The following is a 17,443-nucleotide window of genomic DNA, read 5'->3' as shown; positions in this document are numbered from 1 at the left end:
AGTCATTTTCATTTTGGAACACGGTTTTCATTGTTCTTCAAGATGTAGTAAAAGTACTCTTGCTTCTATCTCTGTCCTGCATCCGCCTGCCTTCCGAAACAGATAGCCACTTCCTTAATGTGTGTATATCCTTCTTTATGTGTATATAAGAAAACCAATGTGTATTATCTTTCTTAATGTAAATTATAATGTATTGTACACACATCTGTACCTTTACTTTTAAAGATCTCCAGGATACATTATTCCCATCTCAGTACTTAGAAAAGTATCTTCATGGTTCTTTAATAGATGCATACTATTTAATTGAATGGATGGCTATGCCATGATTCATTTAACCAGAAGTGTTGCTGTTATAAACAGTATTGTAATGAGTAGCCTTGTTAAATACATTATTTGCTATGTATATAAAGTATCTAGAGGATAAATTCCCAGATGAATGATTGCTGGCTTAAAGAGTGAATAATTAAGGGGAGGTCGGGAGAGAAGAGAGGGAAAAGGAGAGAAATCTGTTTTGGAAAATAGTATTACATTATAGTTTTAATTTGTATTTTTATTTTATGATTCAGATGTTGAGTCTTTTTTCATGTCTGTCTTGTTAATGTTCAGTGTGAATTCCCTCCATTTTTCTATTGGGCATCTGGTCTTACAGATTTTAGGAAAATTATTAGAGACTTTTTAACTTTAAAAAAAAAAATTAGGCGTGCAGTTACATAGTCCTCTCTCACCAAAGTATTAAAGAAATTCTAATTAAATGGCTTTATTTAAAGTTCTTAGTACAGATGATAAGACTGACTCTAGACAAAGGGAGTCTAAGGTAGGAGATGGACTTCGTATAGATTGATTGCTCTTTCATCTACGCTTTATTGGCTAGCCATTTGATAAAATTAACAATATAAATATAAAATATGCTGAGGGCATTGGTGAACAAGGTTTTTGTAGAAGATGCTGACAATAAATATCAATCATTATATAAGTATTTAACTGGGTTTTTAATAGTTCCTTGGTAAAAGCATTTATCACACCATTGCAGGACTGGCTACTTGAGAAAAAGTAACACTTAAGTTTTGTAAGTAGAAATTTTACCTGCTTGCTCAGGATGAATAATAGCTTTAAAATAACTTATTTTTGTGTTACTGCTAATAATAATCTCTATGGGGCATTTTGGGTTTCTTTTTTTTAATCATGAAATTAAACATTATTTGTTTTATATTGGTAGAACTGATGGTCAATAATTAGAATAACATAACATTTTGAGTTCTTAGTTTATTATTAACTTCACCCAATTTTTATTCTTCACCATAGAGGTTTGCATTCAGCTAGAGATTGTCTACATGAATTTTATTTATTTAGGCCCTTTTGAAAGGAAAATTGTTATTTGTTCTTGAGTAAGCTATAAATATGTTTTTAGTTCCCTCTTACAGAAGAGTGGTGGATTTTTAAAACTATATATAACCTCACAAGCTTGCTGAACTGTAGATTTATTCATTTATTTCTTTGTAATCAGTGACTTGCATTTTCTTAATTTTCTTTCTAAAAAACAAAACATGCATTTGTTAGAGAATAGGCAAAATGTTACCCAGGTTAGAATTAATGCATTTTAGTAGTAATGATGTTATTACAGTGCTTATTTTGGGAGATGGGAGTGGGTGGAATAAAGGTTATAGATGATTTACTGGAAACAGTATATGATTCCTGAGGACTGCCCCCAAAGAAAGGTATAGCTTCCTTGTGCTTGTGCGTTTCTGAAGAATCAGTTTTAGTTGGTTTGGGCAAGGGGGGGTGAGCATGAAGTACGCCAGATTTGCCAACTCAAAGGAGTTTGTATTACAAAAAATTTGTGTAATTTGGAGAGTTCCTGTAGTGCATTTATAGTTGTGGTTGTAACTCAATGCAAAGTTAGAGGAGTCTGAGTAAAACAAGGCATTTTATTTATTTATTTATTGCAGTATTCTAATTAAAGATACATAATATTTTTAAGACATCTTCAGCTTTCTAACAAACCAGAAGAACATTTTCGTTCTTAGCAATTAGGTAAACTATATTGGCTATAAAAAGATCACTAAGCAAGTGCCTTTTCTAAGAGGTTCCCTCCCTTATTCTCAGAGCTGAACCTCTTCTAGGAATATGCCAGATAAGATAAATGGCATATTCTGAGCATGGTTTAATCTTTGGATCCATGCTTATGGTTTCACAACTTAACATTTGGTACTTCATTAAAGCATTCTTAATAATATACATAATTCTGGATTTATTTCGGGTCACTAGAGATTATTTTTTCACAGTCTTACTATGATGGAAGAAAATACATGTGTTTTGACATTAGGTCCAGGTTTGAATCCTGTTCCTGGTGTTGTGTCTTTGAGCAAGTTACTTGACCTCAGTTTCCTCAACTGTAAAATGAGAATGTTGCTCAGGCTTGTTGTAAGGACTCATTAAGATAAGGTGTGCCTGCCCTAAAGTAGACAATCATTAAGTTTTCTTTTCCTCTATCTTGTTAATTTGTTAATTAGCATTTATATCTAGGGGAAGATGGAAAGACAAAGTAGTCAAAATATGTCCATTTTGGGAAAAAGAGAAGTAGTTACTTTTCTTAGAGACAGGTCTGGCTCTCTCACCCAGGCTGGAGTGCAGTGATGAACCCTGAACTCCTGGGCTCAAGCAAGCTTCCCTCACAGCCTTCTGAGTAACTGGGACCACGGGCTTGCTTTCTTTTCTCTTTTTTTTTTCTTTTCTTTTCTTCTTTCTTTTCTTTCATGGGTTCTCACTATGTTGCCCAGGCTGAATTTTTTTATTTTAAATAAGTAGTCATGATGTCTGTGTCCACATTACTACAGATAAAGAAGAAAGTTGGTTTCTCACAGTTTTTTAAAAATAGAGATCAAGGCCGGGCGTGTGGCTCACACCTGTAATCCCAGCACTTTGGGACGCCGAGGCAGGCAGATCACCTGAGGTTGGGAGTTCGAGACCAGCCTGACTAACATTAGAGAATCTCCATCTCCACTAAAAATACAAAATTAGCCGGGTGTGGTGGCACATACCTGTAATCCCACCTACTCAGGAGGCCGAGGCAGGAGAATCTTGAACCTGGGAGGAGGAGGTTGCGGTGAGCCGAGATTGCGCCATTGCACTCCAGCCTGGGCAACAAGAGTGAAACTGTCTCAAAACAAAAAATTAAATTAGATTACCTGTTTCTTTAGTGATTTTAACTTGTGAAGTTGGAAATTCTTCATCCGTCCTCTTGCTTTCTCAGTGATGTTGCAAGTAATCTTATGGTAAGAGTAAGGAAACCTAGGAGGAAAAGCTGTGGTGGGGAACCAGTTAGGATCAATTAAAAGATGAACAGCATGGAAAGCCAACCTGTCTTACTGTAGCATTGATACTTTGAGTTTTACTTTTTCTGTGAGTGTAAGTATAATTAGCTTTAAACACTGAATTCAAGCTCATTTATTTTGGAGCAGCAATTCCGGTAAATAAATACTTTCTTATAGGTCTTTCTTACTTTCCACAGCTCTATATTTCTGTTCATTCTCTCCATATCCACAAGTTTTAATGCATCTATAAATGCTAATAAATGTTTGATTTTTATTCTAAGAATAATTCATAGTAAATAGAAAGTTTATTTTTAAAAATTATCTTTTGACTTTATTTAGCACTTACAGTTTACCATAATAGTTTTAAAAAGAAAATTCTGAACTCATTTTTCCCTCATGCTTCTGTGGCAGTAATTGTAACACTTGGTTTAAAATTGACGTATTTCAGTTTGAGTGTGTATATACACATACACACTAATCTGAAATATTTGTTTATACTACCACCATTATAGGTTACTGGGTATATATACTTTGTGCTGGGAATAAAGACAGAAAGCGTTTTCTTAGGGAGCTTAAGTTTGGAAACTGGTTAACCATCAAAATATAATGTGCTGAATGTGATAATTGGGAAAACAAGGTATATAGTATTACAACATTAGGTGAAGGAAGGAAATTATTGATTCTGCTTCAGTTGATCTTTCTTATTTTAAAAGAGAGTCAAATCTCACTATGATAACTTTGAACATAATAGAAAACATCTTGATACCCTCATTGAAACAGTATTTTTAAACCATATTCTGGGATCTTGAAATAAAATAGTCTCTTATTTGCTTAAGACTACCATATTGGTGTCTTCATTGTAAATCTGGCTGTTTAAAGCAGTGGTTCTCAAACTTTAGTTTCTATCTGAATCGCCTGGAGAGTTTGTTAAAATAGATTACGGGGCCCCGCCTCAAGAGTAAATCTGGGGTGGGTCCAAATATTTACATTTCTAACAAAGTCTGGGTGGGTCCAAATGTTTACCTTTCTAACAAGTTTTCCAGGTGATGCTGATGCTTCTAGTTCACGGACTACACTTTGAGAACTGATTTATCTGAACTTAAAGAATTTTAATGCCTTCCTCATATGAACCAATAATTGTTTCAAGTCTATCATATCTAATTACTGTCAGTATGCATTGAGTTGCTGTGTGCTAAGCACTGAATTCACTTATTCACAAAGGTAAAGAAGTTATGGAACCTTTCTCAAGGAGCTCAATCTAATAGGATCAACAGTGGTAGTATTATAATACTCAAAGTAATCACTGTCTGTATTGAGTGCTCAGTGTGCCAACTACTATGCTGAGCATTATTTAAACTCATTTAATCCTCACAATTGGCATATAATCCTTATTTTAAATGAAAAAACTGAGGTCTAGAAAGGTTAAATAATTTCCATATAGTGAGTATATGGAGGAGCTAGAATTTGCTATTCTGCCTTTTTGCACTACAAAAAGTTTGCGAAGATTGGTAGACCCCAGAAAGGATGGAGTAATTGGCTCTACCTTAGAAAATCAAACAGCATCGCAGAAGAGATGGCACTGGAGCATCTTAAGGGACTGGTGTAAGATAGCCAGATGAATTGGAACTGTGAGCACTTCCAGCTGAGGGAGCAGTTTCTGCAAAGCCAAGGAAACCTGAGAGAACATATTTCAACAGACTGCAAATAGTTATATAAGACCATAACACAATAGGCAGATGGGGTATAAGAGGAAAACAGATTGTATAAGGCAGAGGTCAAAGTCATAAAGAATTTTATGTACCAGGCTAAAAAGTTTTAAAAATAGAATTAGGCTTCTTAATTTTTCCTACTATAACTTTCATTTGTAAGCCTGCAGTTCTCAAAGCATAGTCAGACAGCAGATTCCACATCATCCGGGAACTTGTTAGAAATGCAGATTCCTGGTTCCATGCCTACTAAATCAGAAACTCTGAGGGGGAAGCCCAGCAACCTGCGTTTTAACAAGACCTCCAGATGATTCTGGTGCGTGCTAAAGCTTGAGACCCCTGCAGTAGGTTATAGAATTCTTGAATAATAGCCTTCAAGATAGTTAAAGGTCACTATAGTGGTAGTAATTATATTTGACACTGATTTATTCTATTAGAGTATAACACCTAATAGTTGAAATATTAATACCTGTTAAGGGATACATCTTCATCATTATTTATATCTTGCAAACCTGTTTCTTCTGTTGTTAAAAGAGATCGTAGGAAAAGAGTTTGTTAGATCAGCATTCAAAGAATAGCATGCTAATTATTCTTCCTTAGCTATGGGAATCATTTTAAAACTCGCTGACTGATTTTAATTATCAACAAAACAAAACAGTAAACCCTTTTTTAAGGGTTTTGGGGTTTTTTGTTGTTTTACTGCTTATTAATACATAAAACTGATGTTGTAGTTAGTATTTAAGGTGTGCTATTTAAACCAAATGTGTTGAAGGAATCAAATTATTTAAGTCATGAAATGACTTAAAAGTAATTCAATCTTTCTTTGCCATGTCAATAAAAATATAGAACATATAATCTGGGATTCCCAAGCAAGCTAATCTAAATGCCTGTCACCATCTTTTTTGCCAAAATGTGTTCAGTATTTGTGGTGAATATATCTGCATGGTATCTGGCACTGAAGTACATATTAAAGCCTTATGGTTTACTTAGTGGTTCTGTAGTTTATAGTTACATATAGTCACACTTTGCACAGCTCACTAAAAGCATTTAAAGCCCAGCACGTATAAAGTATTTGTTAATGATCCATAAATCCTTTCTAGATACTAGATATACAAAACCTCTTTTCATCTTAGAAATAGTAGCAGCAAGAAGTGAAGGTAGTATGCTGTAATTAATGTGGTTAATGCTCAAATAAACAAACTTAGTTTTCCATCTAATGATTTAAGGTTTCAAGGATTTAGAAGTGGAAAATCCCTTGAGGCATTGACATCAACCCCTTTGTTTTACCGATGGGGAAACTGAGATCCAGGGAAGTTAAATAGGTGATTTGCTGATGGTCACATAGGAAATGAATAGCAGGAAATCATAGGACAGGATATTTCTGAGCCTCAATCTGTTATGACATTGTGGGTCCACACCATCAAAGTAAAGTAGTTTCCACGTATTTTAGCACTAAAATCTTAGGTGGAATATACTTTATGAAGAGTATTTAGTAACATATAAAAATTATCTTTTTGTATTGGTACAGTAAGCTAAAGTATCAGATTTTTCTTTACAAGAGTAATTTTTAAAAACCTAATAACTGTTTTTTGAAATAAAATGTAAAAAAAAGAAAAAGAAAAGGGTATAAATTCCAGCTATTCTTACTACTTAATACATAGTAGAATATAAACCACCAAAGAGGACAATTATTCAGCCTTGTGTGTTATTATCGTACAGTTGCTAAGGTGATATTTGAACTTGGAATGTGCTTAACAGGCTGGATAACTTTTCAGTTATTCCCAGGAAAAACTGATCGAAACCACATACCTTATAGGTGATTCTACCCTTGTAGGTTATTCTTGCCAGCAAGTAACCTACAAAGACATGTAGGTCTGCCAGAATGTTGAGTTTCTTTTCTTTTTTTGAGATGGAGTTTTGCTCTTGTTGCCCAGGCTGGATTGCAATGAATGGCATGATCTCGGCTCACTGCAGCCTCTGCCTCCTGGGTTCAAGCAGTTCTCCTGCCTCAGCCTCCTGAGTAGCTGGGATTACAGGCGCCCACCACCATACCTGGTTATTTTTTTTTGTATTTTTAGTTTCACCATGACGGGGTTTCACCATGTTAGCCAGGCTGGTCTGGAGCTCCTGGCCTCAAGTGATCCTCCCGCCTCGGCCTCCCAAAGTGCTGGGGTTACAAGCATGAGCCACCGCACCAGGCTGAATGTTGAGTTTCTTGTTAACCAATCTTGCCCAAAGGCTTTCTGAATCATTTTTAGAAGCCATTAAAATTTTTTTAAAAAAACTAGATGTTTATAAAACTTATAGCAGAAAAGTCTTACTAAGAAGAAGGACTAGAAAAAAAAAAAGTCAAGCCATCATCTGAATTTTACTACAATAAGTAATTATTGGAATTTCTACATGAAAGGCAATTAGAATATATAGTTGGTTAATGAAGAAATTTAAGAGATACAGAGAAGGCACTGCCCATTTAAAATGTATCCTTTTAAAACCACTGAACAGAGAAATTCTTAATACAATTGAGAGTTAAAGTAGCATACATATATCACAGGCAAATTAGAAATGTTGGCACTACGAAGGACCTGTAGAAGTCTTCAATTTACTGAGACTCTCATTTTAGAAATGAGAGCTTTGAGTACTGAAATTGTTAGAACAGAATAAGCTATTTTAAATTACTATATATTTGGTTTTAAGTGAAGCACGAATGTCTTTTACATTCTTTTAAGAGTTGGAAGGGAGGTTAAATTTTTTAGAATAATTTAATGACATATTCTAATTTTTTCCAGTGCATCTGGGGGAGGTGTTGTAGCCATTGACAACAAAATAGAACAAGCAATGGTAAGTAAAAGTTTACAGTTCTCCCATTTCATAGATTGTTGGTTGTATGGAACACTTAGCTTTTGTCAATTTTAGAAAACAAATAATGTATTTAAACCAAAGATGACCAAATCATGTTTTTTGATGAGATTTCGTTGTAGATGCTAGAACATTGAGAATTTTTAGTCTAGAAATACTAATTGAGTAAGTATTTCTCCCATTTGAATATCTCACATTTCATGCATTATCATTGATAAGGACCATTGGTGAGGGGGATACATGTTTAAAGACAACATGTTCCCCAAATATTTCAGCATTGAAAATACTTCAGAGCGAAAAAGAGTATTAAAGCAAAAACAGCTAGAGGTCTGATGGAAGTAGACTATAAGTAAGCTGTAAGTAGGCCAGGCACAGTATCTGTAATCCCAGCACTTGAGCTGAGGTGGGAGGATCAGTTGAGGCCAGGAGTTTGAGACCAACCTGGGCAACATAGCAAGACCTTGTCTCTACAAAAAAAAGTTGGTATTTTTGTTTGTTTTGAGATAGTCTCGCTCTGTCACCCAGGCTGAAGTACAGTGGCATGATTTTGGCTCACTGCAACCTCCAGCTCCCAGGTTCAAGCGATTCTCCTGCCTCAGCCTCCTGAGTAGTTGGAACCACAGGTGCACACCACCACATCTGGCTAATTTTTGTATTTTTATTAGAGACGGGGTTTCACCATGTTGGGCAAGGTAGTCTCAAACTCCTGACCTCAGGTGATCTACCCGCCTCAGCCTCCCAATGTGCTGGGATTACAGGTGTGAGACCTTACAGGACTGTTAGTCTCAAACTTGTTTTTTAATCCTAAAATTTTAAAGTCCAAAATGTTATCTTTAAAGCAGTACTATGACTAGTTTAACATCAAACAGCTTTCCGTTGGAATATTGTTCCTTTGTTCTCTTGATCTACCATTTTAAGCATGTGATTTTAACCTTTTTTTTTTTTTTTTTTTTATTCTAAGCTTAAAGAGTTGACAGTTTAAGAAGCTAGTATTTTTTGGAAATTGTCCCAAACTTTGAAGAGAAAATTCTGAGCTTACTGCTCTAGTTGGGAACTGGGTTTTTTCCAACCCATCTTCCATAGGCTCGGTCAAGATAAAGCAGAAATCTTAAAAGCAAGAGCAGGAAAAGTAATATAAAAACTTAAACAGCACCAAGTAGGCTGGAACCAGATAGCACCACCTTTACCTTTTCACTCTTTGACATTCCTAATTTTGTTTTTCACAGGATCTGGTGAAAAGCCATTTGATGTATGCAGTAAGAGAAGAAGTGGAAGTTTTAAAGGAACAAATAAAAGAATTAGTTGAAAGAAACTCTTTACTTGAACGAGAAAATGCACTGTTAAAATCTCTTTCAAACAATGATCAATTATCCCAACTCCCAACCCAACAGGCCAATCCTGGTAGCACTTCTCAACAGCAAGCAGTGATAGCACAGCCTCCGCAGCCAACGCAACCTCCACAGCAGCCGAATGTCTCCTCAGCATAAAGCTTTCTTAAGCCTCATTAAGAAAAAAACTGAAAGCAATCTATCCTTGTGTGCCACTGGTGTTCTTTCCACTTTATACGAAAGCAAGTAGCCATGCTTTGGTTGTGTGTTTGGCCTTTTCAGTATTAGACAATCATTCTACAAGAGCTTTTCCTCTCTCTGAAATGTCATGCAGCGCTGTTGATGTCCAGTTCTATGTCATCAGTACACAAGGAGAATAATGGGGTTTATTAAAGCGAGCAAAGTCTGCATTTTACCTGGTGCGCATGAGTGGGGTCTTTAAGAGTTTTGGTGGCTCTCCCATGTTTCCTATTACCCTTGGATTTACCCTGAGCCTTCCTATCACATTGTAAATAACAGTTCATCTAAAGAGCCACTTTTCTTTCAATATCAGTAACATTTGCCTACATAAGTTTTCATTTATTTGTGTTTTATTTATTACAGGGCTGCTATTTTCATAATGTACATGAACAATGTCACAGAACTTTTTTAATTTTTTTGAATAATTATAAGTATCAGTAAAGGAAGTGAAAGACAGGATTGCATTTAATAGATAAAACGTTTAGGCAATAATTGAACAAAAGAATCCTGGCATATTTCTAACACTAATGGCAATTTACTTTTGGTATTTATTTTCAGTAGTAAAGACCCAGCTTGAATGTAAATTTTGTATAGTGTAAGTATGAAGAACATAGTGCAACTGTACAGGTAGTCACCAGTTATTGTGATATAATAAATAATTGGGCTATTTTGATGAAGAAAACTTTGTTCATTTGTTTCTACTTTCTAAGAGAAATTGCCACGATTCCTCTGCTTTTCAACATTTCGTATGACTTTTTTTTCGGGTGGGAATAAAAAGCTGTGAAATTGTTCAACCTACTTTGTAACCAAAGAAGCAAAGCTGTGTAATGGAGTTTTTTGGGTTTTTTTGTTTTGTTTTTTTTTTTGGGTTTTTTTTGTCTTTTTTTTTATAATGCACATTCTTTATGTATTTTTATTTAGTGTTTTCTCAGTCACAATTTTCTTTGCTGTCTAGCATGATCTGCATGACCTATAATCTTTGAACCACTTTCGTACCTCATGTTTTTATCCAGCACTCTTATTGTAATATGTACTAGTCTGTGAACAATGTCAAATAAAAGAGAACGAACAGGTAGTTTGGTGGAGCTGAGCTAGTGTACAATACACTAGTTGTAAAAAAAAAAAAAAAGTGAGCCATCTTTTGTTCATTTAAAATGGTGTTTTGAATTTCGTATGCAGAAAACGTTTTGTTACATTGCAGATTTTAATGTATTTAATAAATGCAACATGCAGATTAAGTGCAGTGTATACTGAGTATTTAAATTAAAATGTACATTTCATAAATACAGTTTCAAAAGAAAGCATCATTTTGTGTATACTAACACATTAAGTGTATGTCAGAAATTGATGTATAAATATATATTTTAACACATTTTCTGAAATTAAACTGCAGTTTTGTTGAAATATTTGGCTCTATATGTGTTCAAAATTTGACTAGATTTGTATTTTCACAATTCAAAATACTCCTTAAAGACCTGTTAATAATGACTTACTGATAGTTCTTAAATTTTCAAATTAAAACAATTTAAAGAATGCAAGAATAGTGAGCAATATTTGTACTCAATATTCATATTATGTTAGTGATACTTAAGTAGGAAATCCTTGTCTACCAAAACTTTTACTTGAATTCAGAAAGGTGCCTGTAGAAATTAATATGCGCTGCATCTGTAGCCAGCTAGCTAATCAGAGTCAATGAGAACCAGTAGTTAGTTCTCTCTGTTAAAAGACGTGTTTATTTGAAGTAAAAATTTAATCAGATTAGCCACAAACGAGGCATAAAATTGGGATGTACATGAGATTGCCAAATATTTTCTATTCTAGTTGCGCTGTAAGACATTGAACAAAATGTTAATGAATAACATAAATAAAGGAACTAAGTACATAGGCTTGAGTAAGCAACCCTAAGGATGTGTAGTAAGATTCCAAGTAGAGCTGCTACAGGTGAGATACTTAATGGAATGTGAAACTTCGCTGTTGGACTGTTAACCAGAGAGGTTTGCTGGCTGTGCCCCTCCAGTGCTAACTATGATATGTGATATTTAATACAGGTGGAGAAAAACTAGTCTTAGAAAAAGAGGTGGGATTTTTGTGAAAATGGATTCCATTTTGATTCTGGGGCTGGAAAAACACTTTATAAACAAAGTAATAGTCTCCAAGAAAATGAATAATATGTTAAGGTTTAAAATGGTAACAGCAGTTATTACTACTTTTATATTAAAAAAAATAGAAAAGGAGAGAAAACATGGGTAGTTCACAGAAGAGATAGAGCAGTTTCTAAAGGTTCAACTTCTAGTAACCTAAAAAATGCAAATTAATATTTTTAGCAAATTGTAATGTGTCCAAAGTAGTAGGACTTAACATAGAAAGGCTTTCCTGTGTACTTTTAGAAAGTAATTTGGCAATATGTTTCAAGAGCCTTAAATAATAAGCTTTTCAGTGTAACGACAGAAGATACTCAACTCATGGTGCATTGTTCAAAAATGCAAAACTATTGTCGTGCCTGCCCTCTGCTTTCCCATCATCCCCTCCTGCTGTCAAAATCCAAACTATCCCTACTGTCAACCCTTCCCCCAGCTGATTGTTTAGGATCTTAAGTAACTTCCAGTTCAGCTATTTGGAGTCTCCAGCTATTTGGAGTCTTACAGGAATGCCATCTATCTATTTCTGTCAGTGTAATGCCCATAGAGCAAGGTCCCGGACACATAAGCTTTTCTGTTTTAGCCAATAAATCATAAGTAAAAATGTTTCTGATACGGTAATTGTCTACAGTTCAAACCTAACTTTCCCCAAATAAAATTTAGGTTGTTCCAATGTGATCTCACAGCTTGCCACACCAAAAACAAATAGTAGGGGTTAGGAGGCATTAAATGTACAGTTTCCTTAACTCCTAATTGTCCAAAATAGCTGAATTTTTCAAATTCTATTTATAATATCCTAATTTAGAAGTATTGAGATAGCGTTTTATAATCAAGCCTCCAGTGATTGGGGATCACAACTGCCATTATTCACAAGAATTTTCACAAGTGAATGATTATGTTTCTCCAAGTTGCAAACTCCAGTAATTCATGGACCTTAAAAAAAAAAAAAAAAATAGTACCAGAATGTCTCTCTTCTTGAAAATTTATCTTTGCAGAACCAGAAATAGCTAATTGTCTGGAAACAACTTTTAAGATTTGAAGTCACATTTTTAAAAGAAATTTTATGGCTCAGTGACAAGCACTTTGTGACATGGCTCAATTTTCTTAAATAATCCTAGGAAAAGGACAAAAGCCAGCCCTCAAGATTGACAATTTGAGGACATAATAAGCCAACTAATAATGCAGCAAGAAATACTTGTTCCTATACACAGTCAGGGATGGTTTTTTTCAGGGTAGGTTTCCTCAAAAACATGACACCTGAGTCTTGAAGGTCATAAGAGCCAGAGGGAAGGGCGTTCCAAGCACAAGAAAAGAGAACTTAATGGCTTAAGAGCATAAACAAGGCTCCTAGAGCAGCCACAGAATTGCACTGGAGACAGGCAGACAATGACTTCCCCCCTGACCTAGTATTTTGGCATCTATTCAGAAAGCAAGAATGATTTATTGAATGGTTTTAAGCAATGGGATACTGTGCTCAAATTCTGCTGGATGTGCACAATTCCAATGGCAGATGGGAGGTAGATTAGAGTAGCTGAAACGAAGCTGAGAAATAATTTAGGAGGGATGATAATCCAGAAAATAAACGATGAAAAGGCAAAATTATAAAGGCGATTTTGTGAAGCTCATGAAGGAAGTTTGTCTTGTGTCTTTCTGTACCATTTTCCTCTGCACAATGAACATCTCATTCCCAGTATCAGGTATCAGGTGCCTATATCCTTTTTTTTTTTTTTTTTCTTTTTTTTTTTTTTTTTTTGAGACAATCTTGCTGTTGCTCAGGCTGGAGTGCAGTGGCAAGATCTTGGCTCACTGCAACCTCTGCCTCCCAGGTTCAACCGATTCTCCTGCCTCAACCTCCTGAGTAGCTGGTGTTACAGGTGTGTGCCACCATGCCGGGCTAATTTTTGTATTTTTAGTAGAGACGGGGTTTCACCATGTTGGCCAGGCTGGTCTTGAACTCCTGACCTCAAATGATCTCCCCCGCCCGCCCGGGCCTCCTAGAGTGTTGATTACAGGCGTGAGCCACCACACCCAGCTGCCTATTTTCTTGTCCCTCCAAAAAAAGATTAAAGAGTCCCAACTCATACTTGAAAGTTTGACTCAGTCTTTTCCTTCCAACAGTCATAAATCTGTGAAATGAAAGTCTTTGTTTCCTTAAAGGAATTTCAAGAATTTAACAAAAGGGTCGGGCGAATGGAACCTTTGCTGTCACTATGCCTCTGTGTCAATTCTACCCTAAAGGTAAACTAAATGTAATCCTTTTATAGTGACTAGGATTAGGATGATTCCAAAGTCTCCCTAAAATCTATTCCTTGCTCCCTGGAAAGGATAATACTGGTTCTGTCCCCCACTGTAGGTACTGACAACCCAAGGCAGAATAGGTTTTGCTAGGCTTTAGCCTTTTATTCTTTGGCATAGGTCAGTCCTGCAGGCTTCTTTTTTCTAAGTCTCCTGCTTATCCAAAACTAGCCCTTTTCTCCCACCTCCTTCTGCTTCAAGCCTCTTAATAATCCATATTTCTATTTCCTAGCAGTAGTAATAGTTTATTATTTAGTGATGTATACTTGCACCCTATTTACTCCTTTTCAACATTTCAAGATAAATCTTTGTCATGTATTTCTGTACCAGTTCACAGAATTTCTACAGCAAGATCCCTTTAAATGTATGGCTTTCCTTCATAGGTTGCAAGGATTACTTTATACAAGTGCTATTGTAACTATATCTTTCGTGGAGTACAATTGGTATGACATGCTGTGTTCATAGATGAAAATGCTAAGTGAGGCACTCTGAAGCAAGTTAAAGTTCACAGACATTCTTGCTTCCCCCCCCACACCCCTCCATGGAATCATCAAATAAGAAAAATAAGACAGATTTTCAGATTGGCGATGGCCAAGTAAGACGCTGGTATTTTGCACTGGCGCTGTCCACTTAGTTGTTGAGTTTGTTCAGCATACCTGGATGGTGAGTGAGTTAGCTTTATTTTTCATTCTCAGCAGGGAAACTGATAGACTAGGCAGTTTGGGGAGTTTTCCCACTGTCTACGGTCATGGGTCCAGAGTATCTAAGTTTACAGACTACGACATTGTCCACAGAAGCCATATTTATACCTTTGGAGGGAAGGGAAAGGTGTGCTTGGATCATAAAAACAACTGAATTTTAAAACAAGGCAAATGCCGCAGTTCAACTTTTCCATAAAAAAGTTAAGTTCATCTCTTCATTCTTTTGCATTCCTACAATATTTCCATATAACAACTGTAAAATACTCTTGCCTGCTGCAATCCAAATATCCAGATCACAGTTCTTGCTGTCATTTCACAGGCATGCAATGTATCTATAGATAGGTCATACCTGAGGGAGATCAGAGACAGCAAGGGAACATTTTCCCCACACTTGAGACTGAAATAATAACAGGTCAGTGTCTAATTCTAGTTTTCCTACTAAAAAGACACATGTATGATATTGTAAAACCCTAAAAGTGACGTTTTCAAGAAATTTAGGCTTCATTATTTTATTTTAAAAAAATGTTGACATGCAATTTAATTCTATTTCAATGTAGGTGCTGCAACCTGTACTGGATGTTTGGGGATAGAAAGATGATTGGGACATGATTTGTGTGCTCCAATGAGCTCAGTCCAGTGTAAGTGTAAAAAAGTGCCATATTGTTTATTCAGAGTATATGTTATAGTTTGTGAACCTTATATCATTTGTTAAATGAAAGGTTTTTATAAATCAACAGTAATATTGCCATCCCATGTAAAAATCCTTTGATATTGCCAGGAAACAACTTTAAATCACCAGAAAGCTTTAACATCAAATAATACTTTTAGAAGGAGGGGAAAAGCCTCCCACCTCAACATTGAGCCTGTGAAGTATTACCTAAAAAAGAGGAACTAATCTGAGAAAAGTTTACACATTTTTAATACTCTAAGTTGTAGATAATGGAATTGATTTAAATGAAAGTTAACTAGAATAGGATTCATGTGTCATGAACTATATTGTCTATTGTCTCATAAGCAACACACTTACTATCTTGGCTGACAAAATCAGCTACCATTCAATGAACCAAGTTAAGAATAACTCAGGTGACTGACGCCAAAAATAAATCTCTAATAGAGCTGAGAATACAGAAACACAAATATATGTTGAGTAAGTAATAAAAGTGATATTTCAAATTAGTAAGGAACAAATGGATTATTCAATAAATAGTATGGGATAGCATAACAATTTAGAAAAAAATACCAAGTTAGATCTTTCACAAAAATTAACTCCAGCTAGACTAGCTGTTAGTCTTCTACTTTTTGGTTACTCCCTTTTAGAAATTGGAAGCGATATACCCTTTCCCTTTGAAAATGCACGTAAGCAAAGAACTTTACAAATCGGTTATGAAGAGATGCTCCATTACAGCAAAATAAGGAAAGTGCACATTAAAACACAAGAAACCATCTCAGATCCAACTAATATTTAGCATGCATACAAATCAAAAACTGGAAAGGGTGTGGAAAAACAGGAATACATTGCTAGTGAGCATACAAATTGGCACAGCCTCTTTTAAAGACAATTGTGTTTCACCCATTAAATTTTAAAAGTCACATACCCTGTAACCTAACAATTCCAACTTTTAATGTCCTAAAGAAACATACATGTGTTCACAAGATAACTTGTACAATTATGTCAATTGCACCTTTGTACAGTAGACCCCCTTATCTGCAGTTTCACTTTTTGAGGTTTCAGTCATCCAAGGTCAACCACAATACAAACATATTAAATGGAACATTCCAGAAATGAACATAAGTTTTAAACTTCAAACCTTTCTGCATAGTATAATAAAAATCTCTCACTATCCTTCTCCATCCTGCCTGGGACAGGAATCATCCCTTTGTCGAGTGTATCCACAGTGTATACTCTCTGCCCATTAGTCATTTCTGTTATCAGATCATAAAAAAACATAGTACATAGAGGGTTTGGTACTATTCATGGTTTCAGGCATTCAGTGGGGGTCTTGGAAAATATCCTCCATGATGGGGGAGCTACTGTAATACTATGAAATTGGAAAAACCAAAATACTCATCAAGAGGATGGAATATGGTACACATGATGAAATATTAAGTATCAATGAAAAAGAGAAAGTCCTACATGTCTGGCATGGAAGGATCTCCAGGAGACAATGTTAAAAGTTTGGGGGAAAAAATTGAAAGACAATACCTGTAATACATACGATACTATTGATGTTACATCACACACACACACACACAAACACACACACACAAATACTGTATAGTGTACTTCTACAAGTACATATTTGTGTATTATATAGAGAGAAGGTCTGGAAGGATACTAACCAAACTGTTAACAGTAGTTTGGTAGCGTGCGTTAGCTTTAACTGTAATGTTTGATGTTTTTGAATATGCATTCATGTATTGTTTGTGTAATGACAAATTAATAAATTAGAAATAAAATAATGTTTTCTTCTTGTCTGCTGCTAATGTTTCCACTGGTACCTGGGGTCTCATCATGTTCAGTGCCTTTCCTCCCCAGGAATATCTTCCCCCTCTACCTGTTTCTTCTACTTCGCCTTCTCCTATGGCTTTTTCACATCAGTATTTATACAGGCTCAATAAATAACTGGCCAATAAATGAGTAGCCCACCTCCCCTAACTGAAAATGTGTTCTCTCCACTTGTTTTTTCAGCTCCCTCCGCTTCCTTTCCACTTTTACCTCTTCCACGTACAGCTCATCACAAACACAGTCTGGCTTTAGCTCCCACTGTGCCACTGAAACTGTTCTCGTCAAGGTCTTTGATGGTCACTTTGTTGCTAATTCTATCCCATATCTATTGAACTGCTTTACTCCTAATTTCTCTTTATGAT

At 35.5% G+C, this 17,443-nt stretch overlaps 1 protein-coding gene across 3 annotated transcripts in view; it reads left to right on the top strand.

The window, feature by feature from the left end:
• The window catches only part of TSC22D2 (TSC22 domain family member 2), a 51,938-nt gene extending 41,265 nt beyond the window's left edge, over window positions 1-10,673 (top strand). For 2 of the 3 annotated variants that reach the window (XM_008008739.3, XM_008008738.3), the window contains 2 exons: window positions 7,804-7,855; window positions 9,100-10,673. In XM_008008739.3, coding sequence (XP_008006930.2) covers window positions 7,804-7,855; window positions 9,100-9,360 — 313 coding nt within the window. In that variant the 3' untranslated portion in view covers window positions 9,361-10,673. Of the gene's footprint in view, window positions 1-7,803; window positions 7,857-9,099 lie in introns of those variants that run through there. The other variant, XR_500445.3, reaches the window with a different exon arrangement.
• The last annotated feature ends 6,770 nt before the right edge of the window (window positions 10,674-17,443 follow it).

Source organism: Chlorocebus sabaeus, chromosome 15, assembly GCF_047675955.1.
Source record: "Chlorocebus sabaeus isolate Y175 chromosome 15, mChlSab1.0.hap1, whole genome shotgun sequence".
Classification (NCBI taxonomy): domain Eukaryota; kingdom Metazoa; phylum Chordata; class Mammalia; order Primates; family Cercopithecidae; genus Chlorocebus; species Chlorocebus sabaeus.
This window is presented reverse-complemented; position numbering and strand designations above follow the sequence as displayed.